Here is a 26181-nt window from a genome sequence, read left to right as displayed (position 1 = left end):
GGGGTTGGGGAGGGGGACTGGCTCTGCCAGTTTTTAACTCTGACCCTGGGCAGTCCCTTAATCTCCATGAGCCTATGGAGAAGGAATTTCTCCATAAAAGGGGGCCAATTACCACCCACCTCAAGGGCACTGTGAGATAAGAATAAAGAAGTGTTCTGTAAAGTCTTAAGGGCTATCCCAAAGGCAGTACCAACCCTTCCAATCTAAGGACTTGATGAGTAGACTAGACTCCAGGAGTAATCAGAGGATGGCGGCTTAGAATCCTCAGCTCTGGCAGGCCACCTTGGGCAGTGTCCCGCCTTAGGGCAATAGAGTACAAACCCAGGAGTACAAACCAGCTGCCTCCCTGGTACCTGAAACAGGCCCCTCCCAGCCTGTGGAGACTTGGCTCAGGGCTGCTGGATGCTACAGTGATGGGGGAGAAAGGCTGGATTCCCTGGATCCACCCAGTCTTCAAAACCTCAGTCATCAGGAATCTGATCACCTTACCTGAGGCCCAATCCAAGGTCTGCTGCTCAACCCAACCCTCCTATGAAGGGCTAGTGATTTGCCTAGAACGCAGCCCCATTCTATAGGCTGAAAAACTGAGGCAAAGATTTGGGTGTGGGGGAAGAAGGAAAAAAATGACACCAGGCTCCCACAAACCTCAGACCTGCTAAGAAATGAGATTCTTGCCACAAAAGCCGCCTGGTGTGAAGCATGTGTCCCTGCACTAGGGGGACAGCACTGCCTGACACACTAATCAATTATTTAGAGATTTCTAAGTTCTGACCTCACCCAGTCCAACCCATGTTCCTTTCTGCACTCACTCTGGCCCTGCTGGTCTTTTTCCCATTGCTGGCCAGCTTCCACTAGGGATGTGCTGTGGCCTTTGGGGTACCCCAGGACAAACCCAAGTGGAGGGCTCTGCCCACCCCTCCCGGGTTTCCTCTTTGTACTTTGGCTAGTCGCAAACCCAAGCAGTAAGCTCTTGGAAACCAGCCGAGAGTGATGGAAAGAGCACTGAACCGGGCATCGGAGTGCCTGTATTTTAAACAATGCACCCCTGTGCAACAGCCTCGGTCAGTAGCTTCCCCTGCGTGGGCCTGCTTCCCTCAGCAAAAGGGTGGTATGCGTGCGCGTGTGCACAGGGTACGTGTGAATTCTGGCCGGGCTCAGCGGTCTCAGATCAACTCCAGGCGCCTGCAGTGGAGGAGCAGGGGCCTCGGGTAGAGAGCGGGTGTGTGCGTCTGCCAGGCAGCAATGTAGTACTGGCCAGCTCCTTAACCTTTCTCACCAGGAAAACGTAACCTTCCTTACCAAGGCTGCTCTGAGGGTTATAAGCAACTTTGAAAGCCTATGTTTTTAAGTGGGGGAAAAAATTTGGCTCACAAAATATCATGGTCCCATTTTTTTTAAAGGTGTGTATCTATACAAAATATACATATGTGTGTGTCTGTGTGTGTGTGTGACTCACAAAGAAAAATCTAGAAATGTGTTGTCCAATACAGTAGTCACTAGCCACATGTGGATACTGAACACATGGAACGTGGCTAGTCTGAATTGAGAAGTACTTTAGGTGTAGAAGACATACCAGATTTCAAAGACTTAGTAGAAACAATAATTTTTTATACTGACTATATGCTGAAATGATAATATTGTGATTATCCTGGGTTATATTATTTAAGTTGATTTCACCTGTCTTTACTTTTTAAAAATATGGTTACTAGAAAATTTTTAATTGTATACACGGCTTGCATTGTATTTCTATTAGGCAGCACTGATCTAAAAGGATATGGTTGCTTACTAGTATTTCTGGTGGCTGGTGGAACAGATTATGAAGGGATTTGTTTTCTCTTCGCTAAAACACATTTGGACGTTTTTTCTACAATGAACTGGTGCTGCTTGAATAAGTTGAAAAGATTTCCCCTTCGAAAGAAGTTAAAAGACCGAACACAACGACTTCCCTGGTGGGTCCAGTGGTTAAGAATCCGTCTTCCAATGCAAGGGACGCAGGTTTGATCCCTGGTCAGGGAACTAAGATCCCACATGCCGCAGGGCAACTAAGCCCGCACACTGCAACTACTGAGCCCGCGCACTGCAATGAAGAGCCCTAGTGCTGCAACTAAGACCCAATGCAGCCAATAAGTAAGTAAATAAATAAATAAGACTCAACACATAATAGTATTTTCCATCCGCTTTGACAACCCAGAGCCAGAGAGCCTCCCAATGCCAGCAGAGAACAGCCCCCACCCCTCCCACTGGCCCAGAGGCCATGCCCGAGAAACCACAAGGTCAGCAGGGCTCTTTCCAGCAGGCTGCACGTGGCCTGACAGAGCTGAAGAGGAACATCTCTGAGGGAAGAGGGGCCAGGGTTCCCCAGCAGGACCAGAAGTTCCAGGGCCTGGCTCACACTCACTGAGGGTGGCCAGGGCAGGCAGAGCTGGGACCTCCAGGCTGGGCCACTGGGGCCCACACAGACTCCTGCTGTCTGAAGATTTGTGTGGGTCCTCCCTCCCCCAGAAAGTTTTTCAGGTGAGATACGTATACTTCTGTGGTCTGGGAGAATGCAAAGCCAGACGGTAAGTCAGTCTGCCGTGAGCTGGAATCCCAGCTGCTAACAAACTACTATGCAGCCTTGAGCAAATTACTGAACCTCTCTGAACTCCTATTTTCTGGCCTGTAAAATGAGGATCATGACTGTAGCAGCTGGATCTCACAGGGATGTGAAAATGAACCAAGATCATGAACAAGATGTGTGTGATGGATCAGAAGTTTGTTAATCACGGGAGACGTGGAAGCTCTCAGGCAGTCTGGCATGGCTCCCTGGGGCATCTGGCTTCAACAAGGCAAGCAACCCATGAGGCAGCTTCTAGGACACCTGGCTAAGCCCAGGGACAAGACAAAGGCACATCAGCAACAGATGAGCAATGCACTCATGAGCATGGGATCCAATCCCTTCATACAAGTCGTGAGAAATGAATGTCCAGCCAGGAGAAATGTGAGAGCGGGGCTGAAATCAGAACATGGATCTCCAGACTTCCAGCTCTGGCAGCTTGCTCTGACCCCACCCTGAAGTTCTTACCTGAAAGTTTCCAATAAGAAGTCAGGAATGGAAAACTGTGACCAAGAGAGCCCATGTCGGGCTCATTCCCTATCTCCAGGCCTCCCTGTGCCTGACGCCATGCTGTTTCACCCACACGCTCCCTCCACCTCCACCCCGGAGCATGGAACCTGGGAGAGGCCAGGGGAAGCAGAGAAAACACTCATACTCCTCCTGGCTCTGGGGCTAAGAGACCCAGATCCAGGGGGAATATACCTGCCTGCCTCAGGCCACTCTTCTGATTAATGGACACAATACAACTGATCTGACTTCTGGACAGCACGAGAAGAGAGGAGGAAGTAAAAAATAGCAATCAGAAGACGTCCTCTTTAAGTGGCCTAGTCTGGAGGAGGGGGGACAGGACAGGGCACTAAGTTAGTTGGATGGCCCAAGTCACTATGCCATCGTCTGTTCCTTTCCATCTCTTTCCTGGATGCCTGCCGAAGTCTCCGAGGGGCCTCCCTGCAACTCACCGGGCCTCTTCCCGCCCCGACCCCAGTCCACTCTCCACAGAGTGGACAAACCCTAAAGCAGAAGCCGGATCATGTCACCTCCTTCCTTGCCTTTAGAACAGCAGCCAAACTCCCTAAGCTGGCCTCCGAAAGCCTCCCGTGTCAGCTGCTTGGAGAACTCTGAATTCATCACCACCTAGTACCTGCTGCTCCTCCAGGCGAGCGTGCTCATCAGCAGGCTGCTTACCAACCCCGTCCTGGCTCACCCTCAGAGGTATTCCCTGACACCCGGATTGAAGCTACCCTCACCCACACAACCCCCAACACTTCTCTATTAGCTTCTTTCTTTCACAGCACTCACCACTATCAGAAACTGCCAAGTAGTACTAGAGATGGTGGCAAACCGACATTCCTCCCATTGAAAAGCAGGGCCCATGTCCCCTCCCCTTCATTCTCAGCAGGGTCTGTGACCTCTACCAACATAACATGCCAAAAGTGATATTGTGCCAGTGCTGAGGCCCAGGACCTTAAAATACTGACCACACCTACTTCCTGTCTCTTGGAACAGCTCTCCGGGAGCCCCAAGCCACTATGTAGTAAGTCCTACTACTCTGAAATAACCATGCTGGAGAAGGCACCTGAAGGCACTCCAGTTCTAGCTGAACCCAGCCATCCCTGTCAAGGTTCCAAACATGTGAGTGAAGCTGTGGTGGGCCCTGTATGTAGACCAGGACCTGCCTGCCACCTCTATCACTACCACAAAGAAAAGAAGAATCACCTGGCTGAGCCCTGTCCAAATCCTGCCCCATAAATCAGTGAATAAAAGGGCTGTTTTTGATATAACTAGTAGCCTCCCTTTCCCCACCCCGCAACACCCCCCCCGCCAGTGAAGATGGCCATGTGTCCTGCCCGCCATCCACCATACATGGTGGGGTATCGCTCCAGGACCTTGCTTCAGACATGTAAGCTCCCCATCCATTAAACCACTGATGACTCTGCTGCTGACTCCGGGATCTTTCTTCAGTCTTGAAGCTGGGCAACAGAGGCCTTGGAGGCCTGCAGGGTGCCGCCCAACAACCAGCAAAGAAATAAAGATCTGTGACAGGCTAGTTAATCTTCAGTCTTAGCAAACACCAAAATCACAACTAACTGCTGAACTACCATCGACAAAAAAGACCAAAAACAAACAAGCAAGCAAACAAAAAACCACGCTGGAACTTACCAAAAAAGATACCCTACATCCAAAGACAAAGAAGCCACAACGAGATGGTAGGAGGGGTACAATCACGACACAATCAAATCCCATACCTGCCAGGTGGGCGACTCATAAACTGGAAAACAATTATACCACAGGAGTTCTGCCGTAAGAGTGAAAGTCCTGAGCCCCACGTCAGGCTTCGCAGCCTGGGAGTCCGGCAATGGGAGGAGCCCCCAGAGAACATGGCTTTGAAGGCCAGCGGGGTTTGATCTCAGGATTCCATGGGGCTGGAGGAAATAGAAACTCCACTCTTGGAGGGCGCACAAAAGGTCGCATGCGTACCAGGATCCAGGCTGTTTTTGGGGTGATTTGTTAGGCAGCAATAGATAAGCAGAACTACCTTGCTGGTTTACGCTGTCATCCCACTAGAATGTAAACTATGAGGGCAGGCCCCTTCTGTCTTATTCCCATCAGTATTCCCATGGTCTAACACTTAGTAGGTTACTGAAATAAATGTGTTAAATGAATGATTTTCACTTTGGTGGCAGCCAAGTTAGTTCCTTCCAGGCAAACAAAGGTTAGGCTCAAGCCCTGGTGCTTCTCTAGATAAGCCTGAGGACTCTGAATACTCAAGACAATCTCTCTAGGGGAATTCCCTGGCGGTCCAGTGGTTAGGACTCCACGCTTCCACTGCAGGGAGCACGGGTTCAATCCCTGGTCAGGCAACTAAGATCCCGCATACTACGTGGCCAACGCCCCCGCCCCCCCCCCCCCCCGCCAAAAACAGAGACTCTAAATGAAATAGTCCTGGGCTATAGTGCTCAGTTTGGCTCAAATAAACCTCTTAAAAACAAAAAACAAAAAAACACAATCTCTCAAGATGGGCTGGCTTCCCCTCTCACTGAACTAGTTGATACTTCGACGCTGGCCTCCACCAGTCCTAGGTTCTAAATCTCAGGGCCAGAAGGGGGTTCTCAGCAACTGCCCAAACTAACCAGGTACAGAACCTCCTCAACAACATTCCTGCCAAGGAATGAGCCACTTTTTGCACACTGCTGGGGGCACTCAACAACTTTCTGGGGCAGTTCACCTCGGCCCAGAACTTCCCAGAAGCCTAGGGCAGAATGCCCCATGCCTAGGTAGAAGAATCCCACAGCCTTGGCCAACTTCTTGGGGATGACACTCTAAAGCTGGTCCAATCAGGTGGGGAAAAGCAATCCCCATTAGATAAAATCTTTCTCAAACTAGTCTTGACCTCTGATTTGATACATAGAACTTAATCCTAGCGGGAAAGGACCTTGAAAGGTCTTCTGGCTCGACCACTTTCATTTACAGAAAAGGGAAAGAAGTCCAAAGAGGTTCAGTCAGTCACCCAAGGTGTCTTAGCAACTGAGCCAAACATCTGGGACTAGAAGGCTGGTCCCAAATTCTCCTGCCCAGAGTTCTCTGTCCTAGGGCTCACACCCGTGGAGAAGCCTCTTTCCAGTGCCTGTTGCCCCAGAGAGAATTCAGCGCTCCAATGAGCCTTAGTTCCACTGCCCAAAGAGCAGGATCATGATGCACAAGGCCTCTAGCCAGCATCTCTCCCCTTTCCACCCGAAGCACACTAACATCTGCCTTAGCTGCTCTCATACCTGAAGGGTGTTTGAGCTAGAAAGGGCCTTAGAGATTGCTATCAAGGATGTTACACCCATTTCACACATGCAGGGAGGGGAGTGAAGTCTCATTGGGGCCTAACATAACCCGCAAGCTCACGCCTTAGCATTCAGACAGCTTTCTACTGCTGCTCTGGGGCCTCAGGCCACAATGCCCAGTGGTGTCCTGTCTCCCCATCACACCTGCTCTCCCTAAGAGAGGTGGGTAAGGAGACCCCTCCAGGGACTGCATGCAATTCCTGCCCTCGGCCTTAAAGTCTTCCCCACCCTTTCCTCTCAAATTCTTCTCGAATAAGGATGTTCTCAGCTTGTGGGCCGGACAGACTGCTGTCCTCTCTCCTTTGTATGATAAAACATACAAAGACTGAGCCCATAGGCCCAATGCAGGCATCCTCGTCTAGAGGGAGCTAGATCCTGACATTGGATAGTAGTCATAAAGGAACAGAGGCCCAGTGTGGCCAGGTCTTCTCATTTTTTTTCACAACAGCTTTACTGATATTATTCACATACCATGCTATTGACCCATTTAAAGTGTACAATTCATTATTGTTTTTTTTTTTTTTTTTTGGTATATTCAGAGTCTGGCTTTTAAAAGAGGAGGTGCAAATCTCCAGGTTTCCAGATACATTTTCTTGATTTTAAAACACAGATGATTACTTTCAACTGTTTTTAAATGAAGAGTAATCAAACGCTGTCAGCAGGCTGAACTGGAATTGAGGCAGTAAAGGGAGTGGATACCCATTTGTAACTTCTACCTTTCAGGACAAAAGCCCCATCATGGCTTTTGTGTCTTATTTACCCCTGAATTCTGGAGCCTGATATGTAACAAGTACTCAAAAATTTCGGAATGAACAAATCTAGGAAAGTACTTTGCAAATTTACAGCTGCAGAGCCCTACAGGAAACTGCCATCCAAACTCTTTAAATAATACCACCATGTCAAGGAACCCAGTACCTCCTGTGGCAGCTGAATCTGTCGGGGGCACTACTGAAAGTTACTACTTGACCAGAGCCAAAGTTACTACTTGACCCTCCACCTCCCACTTGCCATCAGAGCTTTACCTGTAGGGCCACCTGAAGCAGATCTGTTCAAATGCTGTAGTTCAGAACAACCGGCATTTCCACCCACCCCAAGCTTTGATTCTCTGGGAAAAATAATCCTGGTTTCTTCAACCACCCCCCCCTCTTCACAGTAAGGTGCATGCGTCCCAGTGAGCAGCCACCTCTTGTGCGTTCCTGATTTCCCGTCTCCCTCCCACACTCCCTGGAAGCAGCATCCAGCCTCCCACACCCAGCCATGTCCAAACTCCACCCCTACACTCGGCTCCACTTTGGACAAAACCTAAACTGGGCTATTCCATCCACATAATTGGCCTCTCTTTCTTGTATCACTGTAAAGATATATAAAGAACAGGAAAAGCGCAGACCTCCACTCCCCCAAGCAAACCCAAAGCTGCAGAAAGATACCAAACATGGAGAAGGAAGGTTTCACTTCAAAGCACCTGAGGGGCTTCCCTGGTGGCGCAGTGGTTAGGAATCCTCCTGCCAATGCAGGGGACACGGGTTCGAGCCCTGGTCCGGAAAGATCCCACATGCCGTGGAGCAACTAAGCCCGTGCTCCACAACTACTGAGTCTGCGCTCTAGAGCCCGCGAGCCACAACTACTGAGACCGTGTGCCACAACTACTGAAGTCCGCGTGCCTAGAGCCTGTGCTCCGCAAGGAGAGAAGCCATGGCAATGAGAAGCCTGCGCACCGTAACCGAGTAGCCCCCGCTTGCCACAACTAGAGAAAGCCCGCGCGCAGCAAAGAAGACCCAACGCAGACAAAAATAAATAAATAGAATAAATTAAAAAAAAAAAAAAAAAGCACCTGAGCTGGTCTCTCACAGACATTCTACCACTAGGGCACTCCCAAGTGCCACAATATGGGCTTCTCATGCAGGATTATAGCCCCAGTGATTCCTTAAATTCCCCTTCACTATGGAGTTGTTTAACAGCCTAGGGCAAGGTGGGATGAACTGGCTCTAAGTGACATGGGCTGCTTTCCTGTGTATGCTCAGGACCAAACAGCAGCGATAAGGGGCAGAGAGGACCCAGGAAGACAGAGGAAGCCTGGCTTTAGCACTTGAGCTCTATTAGCAAATTGAAGACCTCGAAAGAAGAACCACCTTCAAATTCAAGACCTCGAAAGAAGAACCACCAACACGCTTACGATTATCACTTATTATCTGCCAGGCTCTGGCTGAGCACTCACCTTCCCCTAGCTCACATTCACAGTGATCCTACGACGTGCTTACTCCAGATATAACTCCATTTTACTGAAGCCCAGAAGTTACCAACCTTTCCAAGGGCACTCACTTGGTAGGTGGCTGGGCTAACTCAAACTGGATGACTAACTCCGAAGTCGACATTTTACCACCCAATGCTATTTCTTCCTCCAGAGGAGTGAAAACAAAATCGGAATAGATCCAAGAGACATGGGTTCAAGTTTCAGCCTTGCCTTGAACTGACTGTGATCTTGAGCAACTCTATTTCCTTTCTGGGCCTGAAGTACCTAACCTGTAAATCAATGGTTTAGATTCAATGACCTCTGGGGTCCCTTTCAGCTCTAAATACTCCTTCTCCTCTGAAAGGAGAGAAAGGAAATCCAAGCCCCTGAGGGCACAGCAATGGGAACAGAGTTATAAATGGGCATTGGTCAGGGTAAGCCTGGCTCTCTGAAGCCCAGTATTCTCAGGAACTCACTACAGCAGCCCATCTATGGGCAAATGCAAACCCACTGTTAGCATAGGTGTAAAAATGGCTGAATTCAGCTGAAGGGAGGTAGCTCTGATGGGAAGGAAACCTTGTGCACGTAGCTATCTCTGGAAAAGCCCACAGAGCCAAGCTGCAGAGAGGCTGGTGGCAGGCAGCCTAGATGTGGACCTAGAAGTCCCACCACATGGGTGCTTTCCCTGGTGGAGGTGGGGATTCCCATATGGAAGCCTGTCCCCCTACCAGGGCCGCCTCCTCTTTCCACCTAAACAGCTGCAGCAGCACAAGCAGGCTGGGGCTCTTGGCTTAAGCATGGACTCAGCCTAGGCCAGTCCATCAGCAATTGTGATTCTCCCAGGAACTGAAACGCATTCCAGATAATCTGGCCTTCTGAAAGGTCAGAGAAATCCCATACACTGGAGCTGCTCCCTACCCCTGAAGGATGACAGCTGATAACTGTCCTAGACATACACTTCAGGAATGACTCGGAAGTCTACTCCCTTTGTAATCCAGGAACCTTGCCCCAAAGGATCAGACAGGAAACCCCCAATCATCTATTCTTAACCTAAGAGGTTCTGACACGTGGCAAAAGCAATCTTTCAAAAGCAAAAATCTGACCATGCCACTCCCTCACTTAAAATCTTCAAAAGCTCCCTACTGCCTTCCAGTTAAAATGAGAATTTATACTACAGCCACAGGGAGTTACTCAGTTCTCTGAACCTCATGGCCTTTCCTCAACCAAGACAGCTCTCTTTCCAGGCCTTTGCTCAGATAAGTCCTACCTGTCCTTCCCATTTCAGGTTAGCCACTGCTTCCTCCAGAAAGACTTCTCTGACCTAGACTGAACTGGGTGCTCCCTGCTGCACTCCCAAAGAATCCCACAGCTTTCTTACACAGCACTTTCCATTATGGATTGTGAGTGTGTGTGTTCTTTGTCAACACAGATTTTTATTATTCACTGTGGTATTCCTCTATGCCAGACTCAAAATGTGAATGATGCTGTTAAAAGTATGAGATTCATTCATTCATTCATTAAATGTTCACTGAGCTGCCTACTATGTGCCAGGCATGCTTAGGTGCTAGGGATAAAGCAGTGGTCAAACACCAAAGACCCTCATCCAATGGTGATAAAAGCTAAGAAGAAAAATGAAGCAGGGTAAAGGGATGGGGATAGACAGTATGGGGTGCAGGCTTGCTATTTAATATAGGGTGGTCGGGGAAGGCCTCTCCATCTCAATGAATGGAACAGGAACCTGAAGAAAGTGAGGGTGTGGCCCATGCGGCTATCTGGGGGAAGAGCATCACAGAACAAAAGCCCTGAAGCAGGAGGGTGCACAACATGCTTCAGGAAAAGCAAGGACCAATGTTGTTGGAAGGGGAAAGTGGTAAAAGATGAAGTCAGAGCTGAGGGTCAGGGCAAGGGGACGTCTGGGGAGCCAGATCAAGAAGAAACTCTAAGGACTCTGAATTTTACTCCGCTATAGAAGCCATGAGAGGACTTTAAGCAGGAGTGACAGGAGACCAGTTCAGAGGTTCCTGCAACCTTCTAGCTGAGTAGTAATGGTATGTGGACCAGACTGGCAGCCAAGGAGGCGGTAAAAAGAAAGCATTTAGCTTTGGTCACAGTTTTTCGGAGCCAAAAAGGATGTACTTGTAAATTAGATGTAAGGTGACAGAGAAATAGAGGTGTCAAGAATGACCCCAAGGTTTTTCATCTGAGCAATTAGAAGGACAGAGCTGCTTATTAATCTCTCCTGAGTCTCACTTTCCTCATCTGTGAAGAGGGGATAAAAAGAGCACCTGCTGAGCAGGTTACACAGGATAATTGCAATATCACTATTACTTATAGTGGGGTTATCAGGAGCTTCAATAAGCTAGGGTATGTGGAAAGGAGAGCAAAAACCAGAGCTCAGGTGGACCATGCATCCAGATGGCTCCTGGCAACTGTGGGACTGAATTCAGTTCCTCTGAAAAGCTGAGAACTTCATTTTAAAGGAAGGAAGAGAAAAGGCTACCTGGAGTTGCTGGAATGTATGTTCAGACGGGAAGGTGGTTACCACAACAAGCTTGGAGGGTTATTACAAAGTACCCTGTACACAGGCCTCCGATGGAGGGGCCATCTGGGTTTACCAATAATACCTCAAATTGAGGTGGTAAAACCCCTCACTGTAGGTCAGATTTATGTGGCCGGCTTTACAAAATTCATCATAAAAGCCCACATACCTCACCTTCCACACCGGCTTTGCCAGTCCAAAGGCGCAGTCAAAGGAAAAGTGCCACATCAAGACTGTCCCTCTGATTCTGGGAAAGTCCCTCATGGAGATACCCTAGACTATCCGCCACGAAAAATTGGCCAGTTGGCCCTGGTAACTATTACATAGCACTGCTTGACAATGAAGTTAACTCCAGATTATCCATCCTCACTTAGGAAAGGCATGGATAACCCCTCAGAATGGGTAATTACCTCAAACTACATATACAGCTGACCCTCAATAACACGGGGTTAGGGCGCCAACCCCCAGCTCAGTGGAAAATCCACGTGTAACGTTATGGGTTGTGTGGGCGATCTGCTGTGCCTCCCTATCTGCGGTTCTGCACGAGCGTGGACTCAACCAACAGTGGAGAGTGTAGGACTGAAGTATTTATTGAAAACAATCCACACGAGTGGACCCACGCACTCGTGTTGTTCAAGGGTCAACTGAACCTGGCTTTGGAATGCATCTTCTGGAATCTAAACCACTTACATCTATCTGTGTGGGACATTTTAAGTCATGAACTGGGCTACCCCAAAACAAGGTATCAATTTGACCCTCAAAACAACCTCAGCATAGGGGTTAGTCCCATTCTGGGAACAAGAAAAACAGCATGTTCTGATTTAAATCCCATCACCTACCCCTTTGGCTCCTTCACCTCGCTGTTTCCTGTGCTTTCATTAGCCAGATATCAAAACTTATTTTCTTTCACAAACCCCCAGCAAGGAAAACTGTCCTCTCTCCTGGCCACTCCCTTAGATCACTCTGGACCAGCCAGGGAGGTTTGTGAGCCCTCTGGAGGCCCCAACACCCTAATTACCCCCTTTTAGGTTGTCTTGGATTTTGCAAACAGGGGCACTCCCATCTGCCAAGCTCTACATGTTAAAGAGGTTTTTGTGGTTTCAGGTCCACTGCTCCGCCTCCTCTCCCTGCCCGACTCCCAAAGAGAGGGAAAGAGTGCTGAGTAACAGCTCTAAAATACTTAGTCTAGCCTAGGCCCCACTGCAGACAGGGGTTGGGTCAGCCAAGAGAATCCCCACTCCACTCCGCCCCCCAACCCTGGAAGGCTCAGAGTTCAGGACTGCTGAGACTACCCCCTACCTGCCAAGGGCCTAGAACCACCTCTAAAGCACCTCTCCCTCCCTAACAGGCACTCATTTCCCGGTTAGGTTAAAACTCAAACTCCCTGCCCAGAACAGGGGGCAGGCAGCTGAAGGTTCCTGGGGAAGGCCTCCTTCCCTTCTCCCCTTCAGAGGGTGTCCTAATTGTGTGCTTTCTTCACAAGAGAAGAAAGTGATTTGAACTACAGGAAAAGAGCTTCAAGCCCTCGTTTATCAAGGCTAACCTAACAGTTCTTTGCCAGAGGTGCACAATGTAACCAGCTATGGAGTTTAAAACAAACAAAAAACAACCATAATGCCATTATCACCCTTGACAAATAATTCCTTAGTATAATCTAAACTGATCAGTTATCCTCAATTGTCACCAAAATTTCTTCTTATAGCCTGTTTGTTCGAATCAGGATTCAAACAAGATCCACACAATGCATCTGATTGATGTCTCAACTCTTTTCATCCATAACAGTTCCCTCTTTTAAAAATGTTTATTTTTTTAATTGAACGTGATGTACAATATTATGTTACAGGTGGATAATACAGTGAGTCATGATTTTTAAAGGTTATACTCCATTTATAGTTATTATAAAATATTGGCTATATTCCCTGTGTTGTACAATATATCCTTGTAGCTTATTCTATACATAGTAGTTTGTACCTCTTAACCCCCTACCCCTATATTGCCCCTCCCTCCTTCCCTCTCTCCCCACTGGTAACCACTAGTTTGTTCTCTATATCTGTGAGTCTGTTTCTTTTTGTTATGTTCACTAGTTTGTTGTATTTTTTTGAACGCCACTTATTTATTGACAAGATAACCTGTCTTGTAGAATTTCTCACATTCAGAAATTGGATAACTGCTACCTCATGGTCAATCAATGCGTTCCTCTAACCTCACAGATCTATGGTTCTATTAGGTGTGGGTTCAATTTTTATTTGGTGGAGGCAATTTTCATAGACAGCACTGTGTACTTTCTATTACCACATTCATTGTAAGGCACTTAGTGCCTAGCTGCTACACAGGTTGCTCTGATATGAACCCCCAAGCAACTGGCTTAGGTTCCTGAAGCCAGAAGAGTGTCTCTAGCACTCTCAGAACCTGGATTCAAAACTGGAGTTCTTAACCACTATGGCAGATATGAATATACACATTTAAAAAGCTTTGCTTCGTAAAAATTGTGAATTACTGTTGTACACCTGAAACTTACATAATAATAATTTTTAAAAAGGCTCTGCTTTGGTTTCTTTTGTGGGGAAGGGGTTTATCAGAGAAAAAGTGTTTTTTGTTTATTTATTTATTTATTTATTTGGCTGTGTTGGGTCTTCGTTTCTGTGTGAGGGCTCTCTCTAGTTGCGGCAAGCGGGGGCCACTCTTCATTGCGGTGCACGGGCCTCTCACTATCGTGGCCTCTCTTGTTGCGGAGCACAGGCTCCAGACACGCAGGCTCAGTAGTTGTGGCTCACGGGCCCAGTCGCTCCGCGGCCATGTGGGATCTTCCCAGACCAGGGCTCAAACCCGTGTCCCCTGCACTAGCAGGCAGATTCTCAACCACTGCGCCACCAGGGAAGCCCAAAAAAAGCGTTTTTGATACTAAAAAAAACTTTGAAAACATATTCCAATTCCCTCATTTTACAGATGAAGAAACACAGGTACACAGAAGTATGGGGGTTGCTAGTGTCCACAATGCTGGACACAAGCAGAATTACAAGTGAAATGAACACTCCTAACAATGGTGATCATTTATTATAGCTAGCACTTATTAGATGCTCTGTACCTGGCATTAAGCTAAAGGTTATGCTAAACATCTTGATTTTCACGACCCTATGAAATAGTTACTACCATTACTCCCGTTTTGAGGATGAAGGAACAATGGTTTAGAGAGGCTGAGTAATTTGCCCAAGATTGCACACCAAGTTAGAAGCAAAGCTGGGACTCAAAATTACATACTGTGTAATTCCACCCAGTCCACTTCTAGTGGTGAGGAAGGAAGGAGCCAGGGTCTCAAGTAGCTCTGACACCGTGAGGTCTTCATGCAATGAAGACTGACTGATCCACATGGATGCCCCGCGGAGTACAACCCGTTGTGGGGTTGGTGGGGGAGGGAAGATGGGAAAGGGCCCAAACCCAGGAAGAAAACTGAGACTGGGAGTGGAGGTTTATTTGGGGCCAGTTCAGTGTGGTGGCAGATTCCTGGGGTTGCCATGGGTTAGCTGGGATTATAACCCTTTTTTATTTTGTGTCACCAGTTAGCTGCACTTCAAAGAGACAGAAAAAAATGATGCCCAGAATATAAATATTCAAGTCTCAGGCCCTGCCCCCGACTTTCCTCTAAAGAGAAATGAAGAAAAAGATCACAGTACTGGTGTTTTCTTACTACACAAAATTAGAAGTGTCAGACAATCAACCCACTGATTCCCTGCTAGGGTTGCTGGAAGCTTGTGGGGATGATATGCTCTCAAGTCTCTACCTACTACATGTACACCAGCCACAGCAAATTTTTAGTTCAGTTAGGCTCGCCTTTCCCCAAACCCTGAGAGCACATGAACACTCCGCCAAAAAGTAATCTTTACAAAAGGCAAATACATTAAAACTTATTTTTAAAACATTCGTCATAACACATTCCAAAGAAAAAACAGCCAATTACTTGGGTCATCAACCTTTAAGATTATCCATACTATGCCCTTCATGTCTGTGGATAAGCAAAAGCCCACTTTTAAGGAGACAGATCCCATATGTTTCAGGGAGTACTAATACAATACCAGAAAAGGAAAGTACAACACTCTCCAAACCCCTCATTTTACAGGTGGAGAAGATGGAGACCCAGAAAAAGTCCCAGAAAATCCCACAGTTTCAGTCTCTCAGACATGGTACAACAGAAAACACATGCCAGGCACCAAGCTAAATACTTCACACATATCATCACAGTGAATGCTCACAATGGCCACATGCGGCAGATAAATAATTTAATTTCTAGAATACAAATGGAGAGGCTGAGGCACAGAATGGTTAAGTACCCTGCAGAAGGAGGCACAGCTAAGCAAGTGGTTGAGCTGGCATTCGAACCCATGCAGTTTTGACCCCAGAACCTTTGCTATGTATCACTTCTTTAACTAAGACATCTTGCCTCTCTCATACTTAAAGCGTTGTGCCTAAGATAAGGAAAAAATATTTAATGTTTTCAAAATATTCTAGGGGAGGAAAATACAAAAAACCAAAATGCAAATCCCAAGATTTAAAACTACTAAGACACAGAAGCTTAAACCAGACTAGAGAACCCCGCAAGAAAGGGGGGATATAGCAAAACATCTTTTATTGCTAGTTACTGCATGTGTCCCTTAAAGAACTAAAATACTAGCATCTGAGCCAAAAGGAGAGCTAAAAATAGGCATTTGCAGCAAGCTTTGGAAAGCTTTTGGCTTGCTTATGAGGCACCCAAAACATATGCATCACAGAACACAAAATTTCCCAAGACCACACTGTCATTCCATTGGTGTCTCATTTAAACTTGTCCAAGCTGTAAATAAAATCAGGGCTGGAAAAGGGCCTTAGTGACCCATGTAAACTTCAAAGAAAGTGCCACCATCTACCCTGACCACAAAATTCTCCCTCAAAAAGCATCCAAGACCTAACAACTGGCTTAAACAGAGAAGCTACTGAATTCAGAGTTTGTCTGTCAAAGACTATTCTGCAAGTTCAAAACCAATGAGTAGACAAGACACATTCTTACCTAACAAGAACAGAGTAAACCTACCCGACTCAGAATTTTGCTGTGGGCACTTTAAAGCAACTTGGCTTTTCTAAGAACTCAGAGGTAAAGGCGAGATGCCAGCCAAGCTGTCCTCTTCCCACGATCAATAACCCCGGTGATGCACCCTATCAAGGGCCCCTGGACTTGCACAAAATGCCAGCTCAAGCACCCAATACCACCTGATGTCATGGCTGATTTAAAACCCACAAGGCAGGTTCACCATTAGCTAAGCAGCAGCAGCCAGAGTGAGTAGCCCCATTTAAACTTCTGAGGAGTGCTCTCTCCTGGGCATGATTATACCTCTTTGAGTTTAAAGAGGGGGGAAGGACCAAAGAGTGTCTTAAAGTTGCATTTCCTCCCTCTGTGGGTGGATCAGGAGGGATTTGCAAGAAAATGGAGGTTTCAGCACTGCCCTTTGCATAAGAGGGTTCTGGAAGGAACAGGGGGAAGGGGAGGAGGGCAAAAGGAAGAGAACACGGTTTGAGGTACTATTAGTAAACGCCAAATGTCCCCTCCTCCAAATGAGGCAACCTTAAAAGAAATAAAAATTACAACATGCCATTTTCAGAATTCGCTGTTCTGGTTCCCCTAGGACTACAAGGGATTCTATTTCCCTTGAATGTGAAGGCATTAAGCTTCCCTTTCCCCATTTTGATGGTTTAAACCAGTCAGCCTCAACCAGCGCTACAGAAGAGGAGGAGTTTTGAAAAAGCAATACGGCTATGGCCACAGGCCATCGTTATAGCTCCAAGCGTGTTTTAACACCGATCCACTACAAAAAGACCCTGAACCAAAGAATCCAGCCCCACTGTGCCTCTACGCGCCGGCAAAGGGAGCAGGGCGGGCGCGCCCCCTACCAAAGCCGACGATCTATTTTTGGCAAAGGAAGGCCGAGCCGAACCTCCATATTCTGCACCGCCTCTCTCCCCCCAGCGCCACTGACAACGCTCTGCGGGGACTTCCCACCTTCCCCAAGGGGCCGGGTCCAAAAGGACCCAAAGCCGAGGAGGGAGAGGGAGGGCGTGGGGAGCGCCAGTCGGCGGTCACATGCCACTCGCCGCGCGGGGTGGCACCACGTTGTCCCGGCTGCGGAGGAATGCCGGGAAGGAGGAACGCGCACTCACACCCGCGCACACGCACACTCCCGGCCGCGCCGCCCGCCCGCACCCGCCTTCCACCCCGAGCGCCGAGGCGGGCCCCGAACGCCTAGGCCGAGCGGTCGCGACCAGCCCGCGGGTCGGCGGCGCGGCGCAAGGCGCCCAACTGTCACCCGCCCGCCCTCCCGGCCCTGCCCCTCCCTCCCCCGCCGCCACACGCCCCTCGCGTCGCCGCATGCCCCCTTACTCGCCTCACATTTCCCCCTCACTGGATGCCCCGCACGCTCTCCCTTCGGCTCCCTCTCAAGACGGAAGGTCCCCGGGAACAGGGAGGGAAAGCACCGAATTCAATGACACGTTGGGTTTCCTCTTCTCCCCATTCTGCCCGTAACCGACCCCTGAACCCATCGCCAATGGCCATTCTACCGCCTAATACTATCTACTCGAGAACAAAACTTGTTAACTTTTAAATCCCGAATCCCTGTGGTCGGTACGAACTCATCGCCGGGCGTTTTGCTGCCTATGACATATACTCATTAAACATTTACAACATGGGGACGATCGCAACGCTACCAAAACGAGGAGCATGTGGCGGGGTGGTAAGAGGGGGCTTCCCCAGGAAGGTTCAGGCTGGAAACCGTCTCTTACACTAACATGCGGTAGGGGGACAGGGCCCTTTTCACCGAAACCAGCGCCCACCCTCTCCCCGCGAGGTAGGCCCGGACCACGCCGTTGCCCACTAACCGCTGCGGCCCAGGCGGTGGCCGTAGCCTCCCGGAGGCCGGGCCCTCTGGCAGGGGCAGGTTCCTGAGTGTGCTGGGGGACAGGGCACGGCGACCCGAATGATCCAGGAGATAATAAAAAAAAAAAAAAATCCCGAGTCACTACGACCAGTGGCGGACCCCCGGGCCCTGGAGGCCGCTGGGGGAGGGGACGCCTATGTCCCCGGAAGAGGCCCCGGACCCAGGATACCAAGCAGAAAGACCCACCTGGAGGAGACTGTCCGTTCACGGTGGCCAGGACCGGCGGCAACGCGTTCTTAGTCCACGGGTTCACCTTGGGCGGAGGGGCCTCCACGAAGTCTCGGCGCCCGGCGACCGCGGCTCCGGCAGCTCCTCCGCCAGCGGCCGGCTCGCCGCCGCCGCCCTCCTCCCCGTCGCTGACGGCCGGGCCCTCGGCGCCAGGCGGCTGCGGCGGCCGCGGGCTCTCGCGCTCCAGCTGCCCTGTGCCCTCCTTGTGTGGCTTGGCGCAGGGCGGCCGAGGTCTCCGGGCGCCGCCGTCCGGCTCCCCCCCTCCGACGTCGTTCGCCCCGGGCTCGCCCTTGCCCTCGGACGACGGCGGCGGCTTCTTCCTCACCAGCCCCCCGTGCTCTTCGGCCTGCAAGAGTGGGGCGCCCCCCGGCAGCAGCGGCTCCACCTGAGTGGCCATCTGCGCGCCCGCCCCCCCGGAGAAGCCGGGCGCGCCCGAGGCTGCCTCCCCCGCCTCGAACTTGGCTCTCCGAGCGTCCGCGACGCCTTCCTCCGGGGCGCTGGGCCCCAGTCCCGGCGGAGAAGGGTCGGGGTTCACGCTAGGCGCGGCCCCCCTCCGGGTCGGATGCAGCCGCCGTAGATCCAAGGCCCGCTGGCCGGGCGGGGGGGGGGACGAAGGCCCCCCACTATGCGGTCCAGGCCTCCTCGGCGCGCGTCCCCCCCCGCCCGTTCCTCGCAAGGCGTCCCCACCCCGAGCCTGGCAGGCTTCTCGTCCCGTCCCTCCCTCCCCCCCGCCGCCGGGGCGGCCCGGGCTTCCCGGCTCGGGGGCTGCAGCAATATGGACGGACGGGGGAGAGGCGCGGCGAGCCGAGCTGACCACGCGATCCGCGGCAGGCGGCGGGCGGGCGCGCGCCTCGCGACGCAGCGGGCAAGGGGAGGGGAAGGCGCAACGGGGCCGCGCCCGCCGGGGCCGGCGGTGGGCGACGGGAGGGCGAAGGCGGCGGGAGCGCGCGCGCAGGGCCTCGCAGCCCCGCCCCTTTCCCCGCCCCTCGCCTCCGATTCCTCGGCGCACCTCGGGGCTGGTGGGTGAGGGGTACTCAGACCGGACGGGGGCGAGCACGTGCCTGATGCAATTCGGGAGCGGCGGGGGGGCAGCGAGCCGGGCAGGAGAGAAGGGATGGTAAAGAGGGGGAAGTGTCTTAAAGAGCCAGCGCGTGAGAGCGGCCGCAGGTGGAGCACATGGGAGTGGGCCACGCGGCCGGCCGGGCCTGCTCGCGCTCTTTAGGTTGGGTGCTCCAGATTCCGAGGAAGGAGCCATTAATGTCACCCTCCACTTACAGGATGATGGAGGTGGGTGCTCACGGCTCCCTGGCGTCCCGTGGGCCTGCCCCTTCCAGGCCCCGCCTGAGTGACCTTGGGCCAGCCGGCCTCACCTCCGCGGACTGTGCTCGGCTCCTCCCAGGCGGCCCCGGCCGGGACACTGCCCGGAGTTGGATTCGACGCCCGGCCTGGAAGGCGGGCCCTTAACCCTTGGGGGCATTGGGCGCCTACGAAAATGAACGGGGAATTACCAATAGACCCCCAACCAAGACAAGCTCCGAAACCGAGTATTTATGGGCAGAAAATGTCTTTTTTCTCAAGTGGATTTCATTTACGAGGCTTGCTTGGGGCGGAGACGAACAAATGCCCTATTGGGACTCTGGAGATCTGAGATTTTATCCTGACCCTGGTTCTGCCCCTTACCAACTCTGCAGCAGTTGGGCCTCAGTTTCCCTAGTATAAAATGAAGGAATGGTGTATGACAGGAGTTTCAAATTTTAGTGCACATTCAATTAAATAAATATTTACTGTAGGGGTTCTAGGAAACAGGGTTTGGAAATAAACCAGACTTACAAGGACCCTATCCTCATGTAATTTACATTCTAAGGTGGAGAAAGAGACAGTAAAACAACTTTAGTGATAAACAAGTGCTTGTCTCATAGGTTAGCCTAGATCAGCTACTTTGGATGATGAGGAAAAACCTTGAATGCAGATTCCAAAGCATTTGGAATCAGGCATGGCTGGGATTGGACTCAGAAATCTGCATGTCTAGCAAGACCCCTTGGGTGCTTGTGGTCCCACACTTCACTTGGAGAAGTCCTGGCCTCTGGCTGGCTGTAATCCCACCTGCTTAAGACATAACAGACTAAAGTGTTGGCCATCTCCAAAAGAAGGATTAGAACACACGACCTGCTGGATAGAGGATAAAGCTTATTAAAAGGCTTCCTGAAACCCCCCAAGAGGTGAGGCCAGTTGTAGGGTTGCTGTAACAAGGACTGCTGGGGGAGGGGTGCTCCTGGGCACAGCCAGGCAATCTGATGTTTAATCCCAACTCTTCCATAACATGGCCTCCACACCTTGGCCAGCTTGCAGCACTTCCCTGGGCCCCCCCCTTCCCTGGTGGAAAAATGGGGGTAAATTAAGCTTGACTTGCTTCTACCGTCTCAGCTTTTGTGAGGAGTCAAGTGAGACAATGTCAGTCAAAATGCTGTGTATGTTATAGAGACTGAGGCCAGTGCTTCAAAAGAGATAACAAGGAAGCTAATGATTAAATGATTAAAGGGATCTTGATGAATTAAAGCAGGATTCTTCATAATTACATTATATATACCCTTAATCAGAAGGTAAATTATTGTACATTGTCACCAGAATGCACTATTTTTTATTTTATTTATTGATAAATATTTCCTGAAGAGGATTCACATTAGAACCTCTCTGAATTTTTTAAAAGGGGACATAATGGTCATTGTTGGTCATTCTTTTCTATATTCCTTTTATTTTTTATTTTACTTTATTTTATTTTTGGCTGCATTGGGTCTTTGTTGCTGTGCACGGGCTTTCTCTAGTTGTGGTGAGCGGGGGCTACTCTTCCGTGCGGTGCGCATGCTTCTCATTTCGGTGGCTTCTCTTGTTGCGGAGCACGGGCTCTAGGCACGCAGGCTTCAGTAGTTGTGGTGCATGGGCTCAGTAGTTGTGGCTCGCGGGCTTAGTTGCTCCGCGGCATGTGCGATCTTCCCGGACTAGGGATCGAAACTGTGTCCCCTGATTGGCAAGCGAATTCTTAACCACTGCGCCACCAGGGAAGTCCCTCTATATTCCTATAATTGGAGGTAGAGGGGAGAAGTGCCCCCATACACTTTGTGAGGGGACCAGGGCTCTGTGTGGACAAGTAACTTGTTCATGCTACCCAGTACTCAGTCTGAGCTGCACAAGCACCACCTGGCCCTGTGTTCAGGCTGGAGGGGCACTGAGATCTTCACACCCTGGGCCTGCCGTGCCCCAGAGAGGGGCTCCTAAACACTCATGTGCCATTTTACAGATGGGTGAACTGGGGCCAGAGGAGGTAAGAGAAGGTAACCTGCATGAGACCACATCTTAAACTGAGGCTGTCAGAGTGGAAAAAGGAATCTTAATGATTACTCAGTCCCCTTGTTTTTCAGGAAACTGAAGTTCAGAGAAGTCACGTTCCTTAACCAAGGTCACACAGCTAGTCCATGGCAGAGTCAGGTCTCACACCTGACTCTCCTGATCCTAAATACAGTAGCTTTTCCTGCTGGAAATGATGGAATTGCAATTTGAATTCAGTTTTTTTTAAATTAATTAATTGATTGATTTTTGGCTGCATTGGGTCTTTGTTGCTACACGCGGGCTTTCTCTAGTTGCAGTGAGTGGGGGCTACTCTTTGTTGTGGTGCGCGGGCTTCTCACTGCGGTGGCTTCTCTTATTACGGAGCACAGGTTTCAGTAGTTGTGGCACGCAGGTTCAGTAGTTGTGGCTTGCAGGCTCTAGAGCACAGGCTCTGTAGTTGTGGTACACGGGCTTAGTTGCTCCGCGGCATGTGGGATCTTCCCGGACCAGGGCTCGAACCCGTGTCCCCTGCATTGGCAGGCGGATTCTTAGCCGCTGTGCCCCAGGGAAGTCCAGTTCTTGTTTTTTTTAATTCCTGACCTACTGTGGCATTCTATATGCATGTGTTCAGTTCTAAATACTACTAATGACCAAATTGTTCAGAGTAGCTACTTTTATTAAGTAACTACTACATGCTAAGTTCTATGAGAAATACTTGACATACATTATCTCATTTAATCCTCACAATAACCCAATGAGATAGGTATTAATTTTTTCCACAAATATCTGTTATGTCCCTACTATGTGCCAGGCATTGGAGCTGTTATTATCTTTGTTTACAAATGAAAACAACTGAAGTTCAGAAGAAGAAAGTAAGGTGGGTGCCTAAGGCCCCAGGCAGCAGCTAACTCCCAGGCCTGTTTTTACCCCCCATACCACACTGTAAGGCTGCCCCTCTTCCCTCCATTGCCACATCCACAGGTATTTATGGAGAACTCATCAAATACATAGGACTGGGTAACATACTAAAAAAGTTGAATCCTGTCTCTCCAAAAGGTAATTTCTAATTGGGGGGAACCAAGTAATTAAGCAATAGGTGACCTCAAGCCAAAAAAGAAGAAGTTAAACAAGATATGCTTTAGGCAGAAAGCAACATGGATCAGACATTTTTTTTTTTTTTTTTTTTTAGCCATGCCGCACAGCTTGCAGGATCTTGGTTCCCCAACCAGGGATTGAACCCAGGCCCAGGGCACTGAAAGCACCAAGCCCTAACCACTGGACCACCAGGGAATTCCCAGGATCAGACCAGCTTGTGCTGTGCCCATGGCTTCAACACATCCTAGGCTTAAAACTCACAGACACACAGAGAGAGAAAATCAAACTTAAAAAATAAAAATTATAAAGCGGGTCCAGGGACTTCCCTGGTGGCACAGTGGTTAAGACTCTGCACTCCCAATGCAGGGGGCCCAGGTTCAATCCCTAGTCAGGGAACTAGATCCCACATGCATGCCACAACTAAGAGTTCACATGCCACAACTAAGGAGCCCACGTGCTGCAACTAAGGAGTCTGTGTGCTGCAACTAAGGAGCCCTCGAGCCGCAACTAAGGAGCCCACCTCCCGCAACTAAGACCCAGTGCAACCAAATAAATAAACATTTAAAAATAAATAGGGACTTCCCTGTTAGCACAGTTGTTGAGAATCTGCCTGCCAATGCAGGGGACATGGGTTCAATCCCTGGTCCGGGAAGATCCCACATGCCACGGAGCAACTAAGCCCGTATGCCACAACTACTGTGCCTGCGCTCTAGAGCCCATGCGCCACAACTACTGAGCTCGCGTGCCACAACTACTGAAGCCCGTGTGCCTAGAGCCCGTGCTCCACAACAAGAGAAGCCACCGCAATGAGAAGTCCATGCACTGCAACGAAGAGTAGCCCCCGCTCTCCACAACTAGAGAAAGCCTGCACGTAGCAACAAAGACCCAGCACAGCCAAAAATAAATAAATTTAAATTAAAAAAAGAAAAGAAACCTTTGCTTTAAAATAAATAAATAAATAAAGTGGGTCTAAATACCTATTTGTAATTATTATGTGCTTGTTTGCCCCTGGTGCTGACAACTTCCTAAAGAGATACAAGGAGGCTGAATGAGGGACTAGAGACAGGAGACCTGGTTTATAACCCGGTCCCATCTCTGGCTTTGCTGAATGAGTTGGGGCAGCCTCCTGAGCCTTCCTGGGCTTCCATTTCTCTGTTCACAAAACAGGAAGCATAATACCTGCCCACTGAGCTTATGGGTGTAAAGAAAGATACAGTTTCCCTGAAACTATTTTTTGGGGGGAACACATGTAAAAGGGGGATGGTTCCTTTATCTGTGCTTGTTACCTGTGCTTGGTTGGAAGGAAAATTTAACATACTTGGACATTCACTTTTATTCCTCATTGAGTTTCATTTTCCAAAGGACCTTTTGTTTCTGGAAAAACTTGGGGCCGTATCACTTATCTTCTTCTGATACCAGGGGCTTCTGGGCTTGAGGCCTCTTTATACCAACATGGAAGAGTGGGTGGGGTTAGCAACGGAGGGGCATTGGCCAAACAAACAGTATCAGCTAGAGAGTGTTTTCCAAAACCTGAAGACTTTTGGGCCTTATGGCACATGCCAAGAAATTTACTTCAGTTCACAAGAGGAGGCTCAGCCTAGATCTCTTCTTGTCAAATAGATGCAAAAAGCAATAGTTAACATGTAAGGGGGCTAAGAAGTAGGGGAGGGTACTGACTGTTCCCATAATACATGGTTAACCCTCAGGGCAACCCTTTTCTGTAAGTGTGATTATCCCCATTTTACAGATGAGGAAGTAGGCTCAGAGGCCGCCCAAGCCACCCAACGAGGCTGGTAAAAGAGGAAGACAGGGCTTCCCTGGTGGCGCAGTGGTTGAGAATCTGCCTGCCAATGCAGGGGACACGGGTTCGAGCCCTGGTCCGGGAAGATCCCACATGCCGTGGAGCAACTAGGCCCGTGAGCCACAACTACTGAGCCTGTGCGTCTGGAGCCTGTGCTCCGCAACAAGAGAGGCCGCGATAGTGAGAGGCCCGCGCACCGTGATGAAGAGTGGCCCCCGCTTGCCACAACTGGAGAAAGCCCTGGCACAGAAACGAAGACCCAACACAGCCAAAAATAAATAAATAAAAGAGGAGGACAGATTTGCAAAGAAGGTCTGATAGAAAATCAACTTTTAACACATTCACCACTGAGTTAGAGACAGGCACCACCCCACGCCTCTTTCTACTCCATTCCACCTACACAGCCTATTCCCTCAGCCCCACTCCCCTCCCTGGTATTCCTGCACTGTCTCAAGTGGTCTCCTGATGAGCTTCCCCACCAACTAAATTCTCCTCCCTGCCATGCAGCCTACCACACTGCCTGAGCCAATTCTCTGGCTCTTTGATTGACGGGCCCTGCCTCTGCTTAAAATCTCCGCGTGCACATCCCTGCCTGTCCTGCTGCCTTTAGCCACACAGGCCTACGCTCCAGCAACAGTGGACCACTCACTGTTTGTTTTATTCTTTCATTCGACAAATATTTATTAAGCATCTGTAATGTGCCAGCTGCTGTCCAGGCCCTGGACATGGAGAGGAGGGCAAGACACACATTCCCTGCCTTTAGGAAGCTCCCGTCTAATCCCCTGTGGGTCCCATGCTTTCCTGCCTCAAGTCATGTTATTTCTCTCACTCTGACATAGCTGTGAGGTCCTGAGTGTGAATCCCAGCTTGACCACCTCGTGACTTCGGGAAAATATCCATCCTCTCTGTAAGCCTCAGTTTCCCCATCTGTCAATTGGAGATGATAATACTACTTTCCTCACAGAGCTTCAGTGAGCCTTAAATGAGAGAATGTGTGTAATTTAAAAGCACAATGCCTGACACATAGTATATGCTAAGTAAATATTACCTTTCATTACTTTTATTATTGCCAATGATGCCTTTCCATTTCCACCTGTCCAGAATTTTACTGGTCCTTCAAGGCTCAGCACAAAATGCCAACTTCTTCACAAAAATCTTATTTAATCTCCATAGTTCGAATAGATTTCTCCCCTCTCAACTCCTAGTGACAATTTCCCTAAAGCATTTACTACTTTCTGTCTTCAATTATGACTACTTATAAATATGCCTTATCCTCCATCTAGATTAATATATTTCTTGAGGGCAAGGATTATACCCCATTCTTCTTAGTGTCGCTTATAGTAACCATCAGTGCTGCCTTTATACAGCTAGCCCTCAGTATGTTTTCTGGACAAAGGAATGAATGAATGAATGGATGCAGGATCACTGCTGATCACATCAATGTTTTGGTAACTAGAGCAACACTGTCAAGGGCCAAGCACTAAATTTTATATGTTTATTTATATATAAACATATATAAATACTTAATATATATGTACTTAATGTATAATGTATATAATAAATATATTTATTGTATATA

The 26181-nt window shown here is 49.4% G+C and overlaps 1 protein-coding gene across 2 annotated transcripts in view; it reads right to left on the bottom strand.

Moving 5' to 3' along the window:
- LARP1 (La ribonucleoprotein 1, translational regulator) overlaps window positions 1-26181 on the bottom strand; it is an 88388-nt gene that overhangs the window by 37853 nt on the left and 24354 nt on the right. The window contains exon 1 of one of the 2 annotated variants that reach the window (XM_082379052.1): window positions 18341-19233. The exons of the other annotated variant lie outside the window; for it this stretch is intronic. Coding sequence (XP_082235178.1) covers window positions 18341-18779 — 439 coding nt within the window. The 5' untranslated portion in view covers window positions 18780-19233. Of the gene's footprint in view, window positions 1-18340; window positions 19234-26181 lie in introns of those variants that run through there. 2 annotated transcript variants of the gene reach the window in all.

The sequence above is a fragment of the Balaenoptera borealis genome (genome assembly GCF_965194805.1).
Source record: "Balaenoptera borealis genome assembly, chromosome: 2".
Taxonomy (NCBI): Eukaryota; Metazoa; Chordata; class Mammalia; order Artiodactyla; family Balaenopteridae; genus Balaenoptera; species Balaenoptera borealis.
This window is presented reverse-complemented; position numbering and strand designations above follow the sequence as displayed.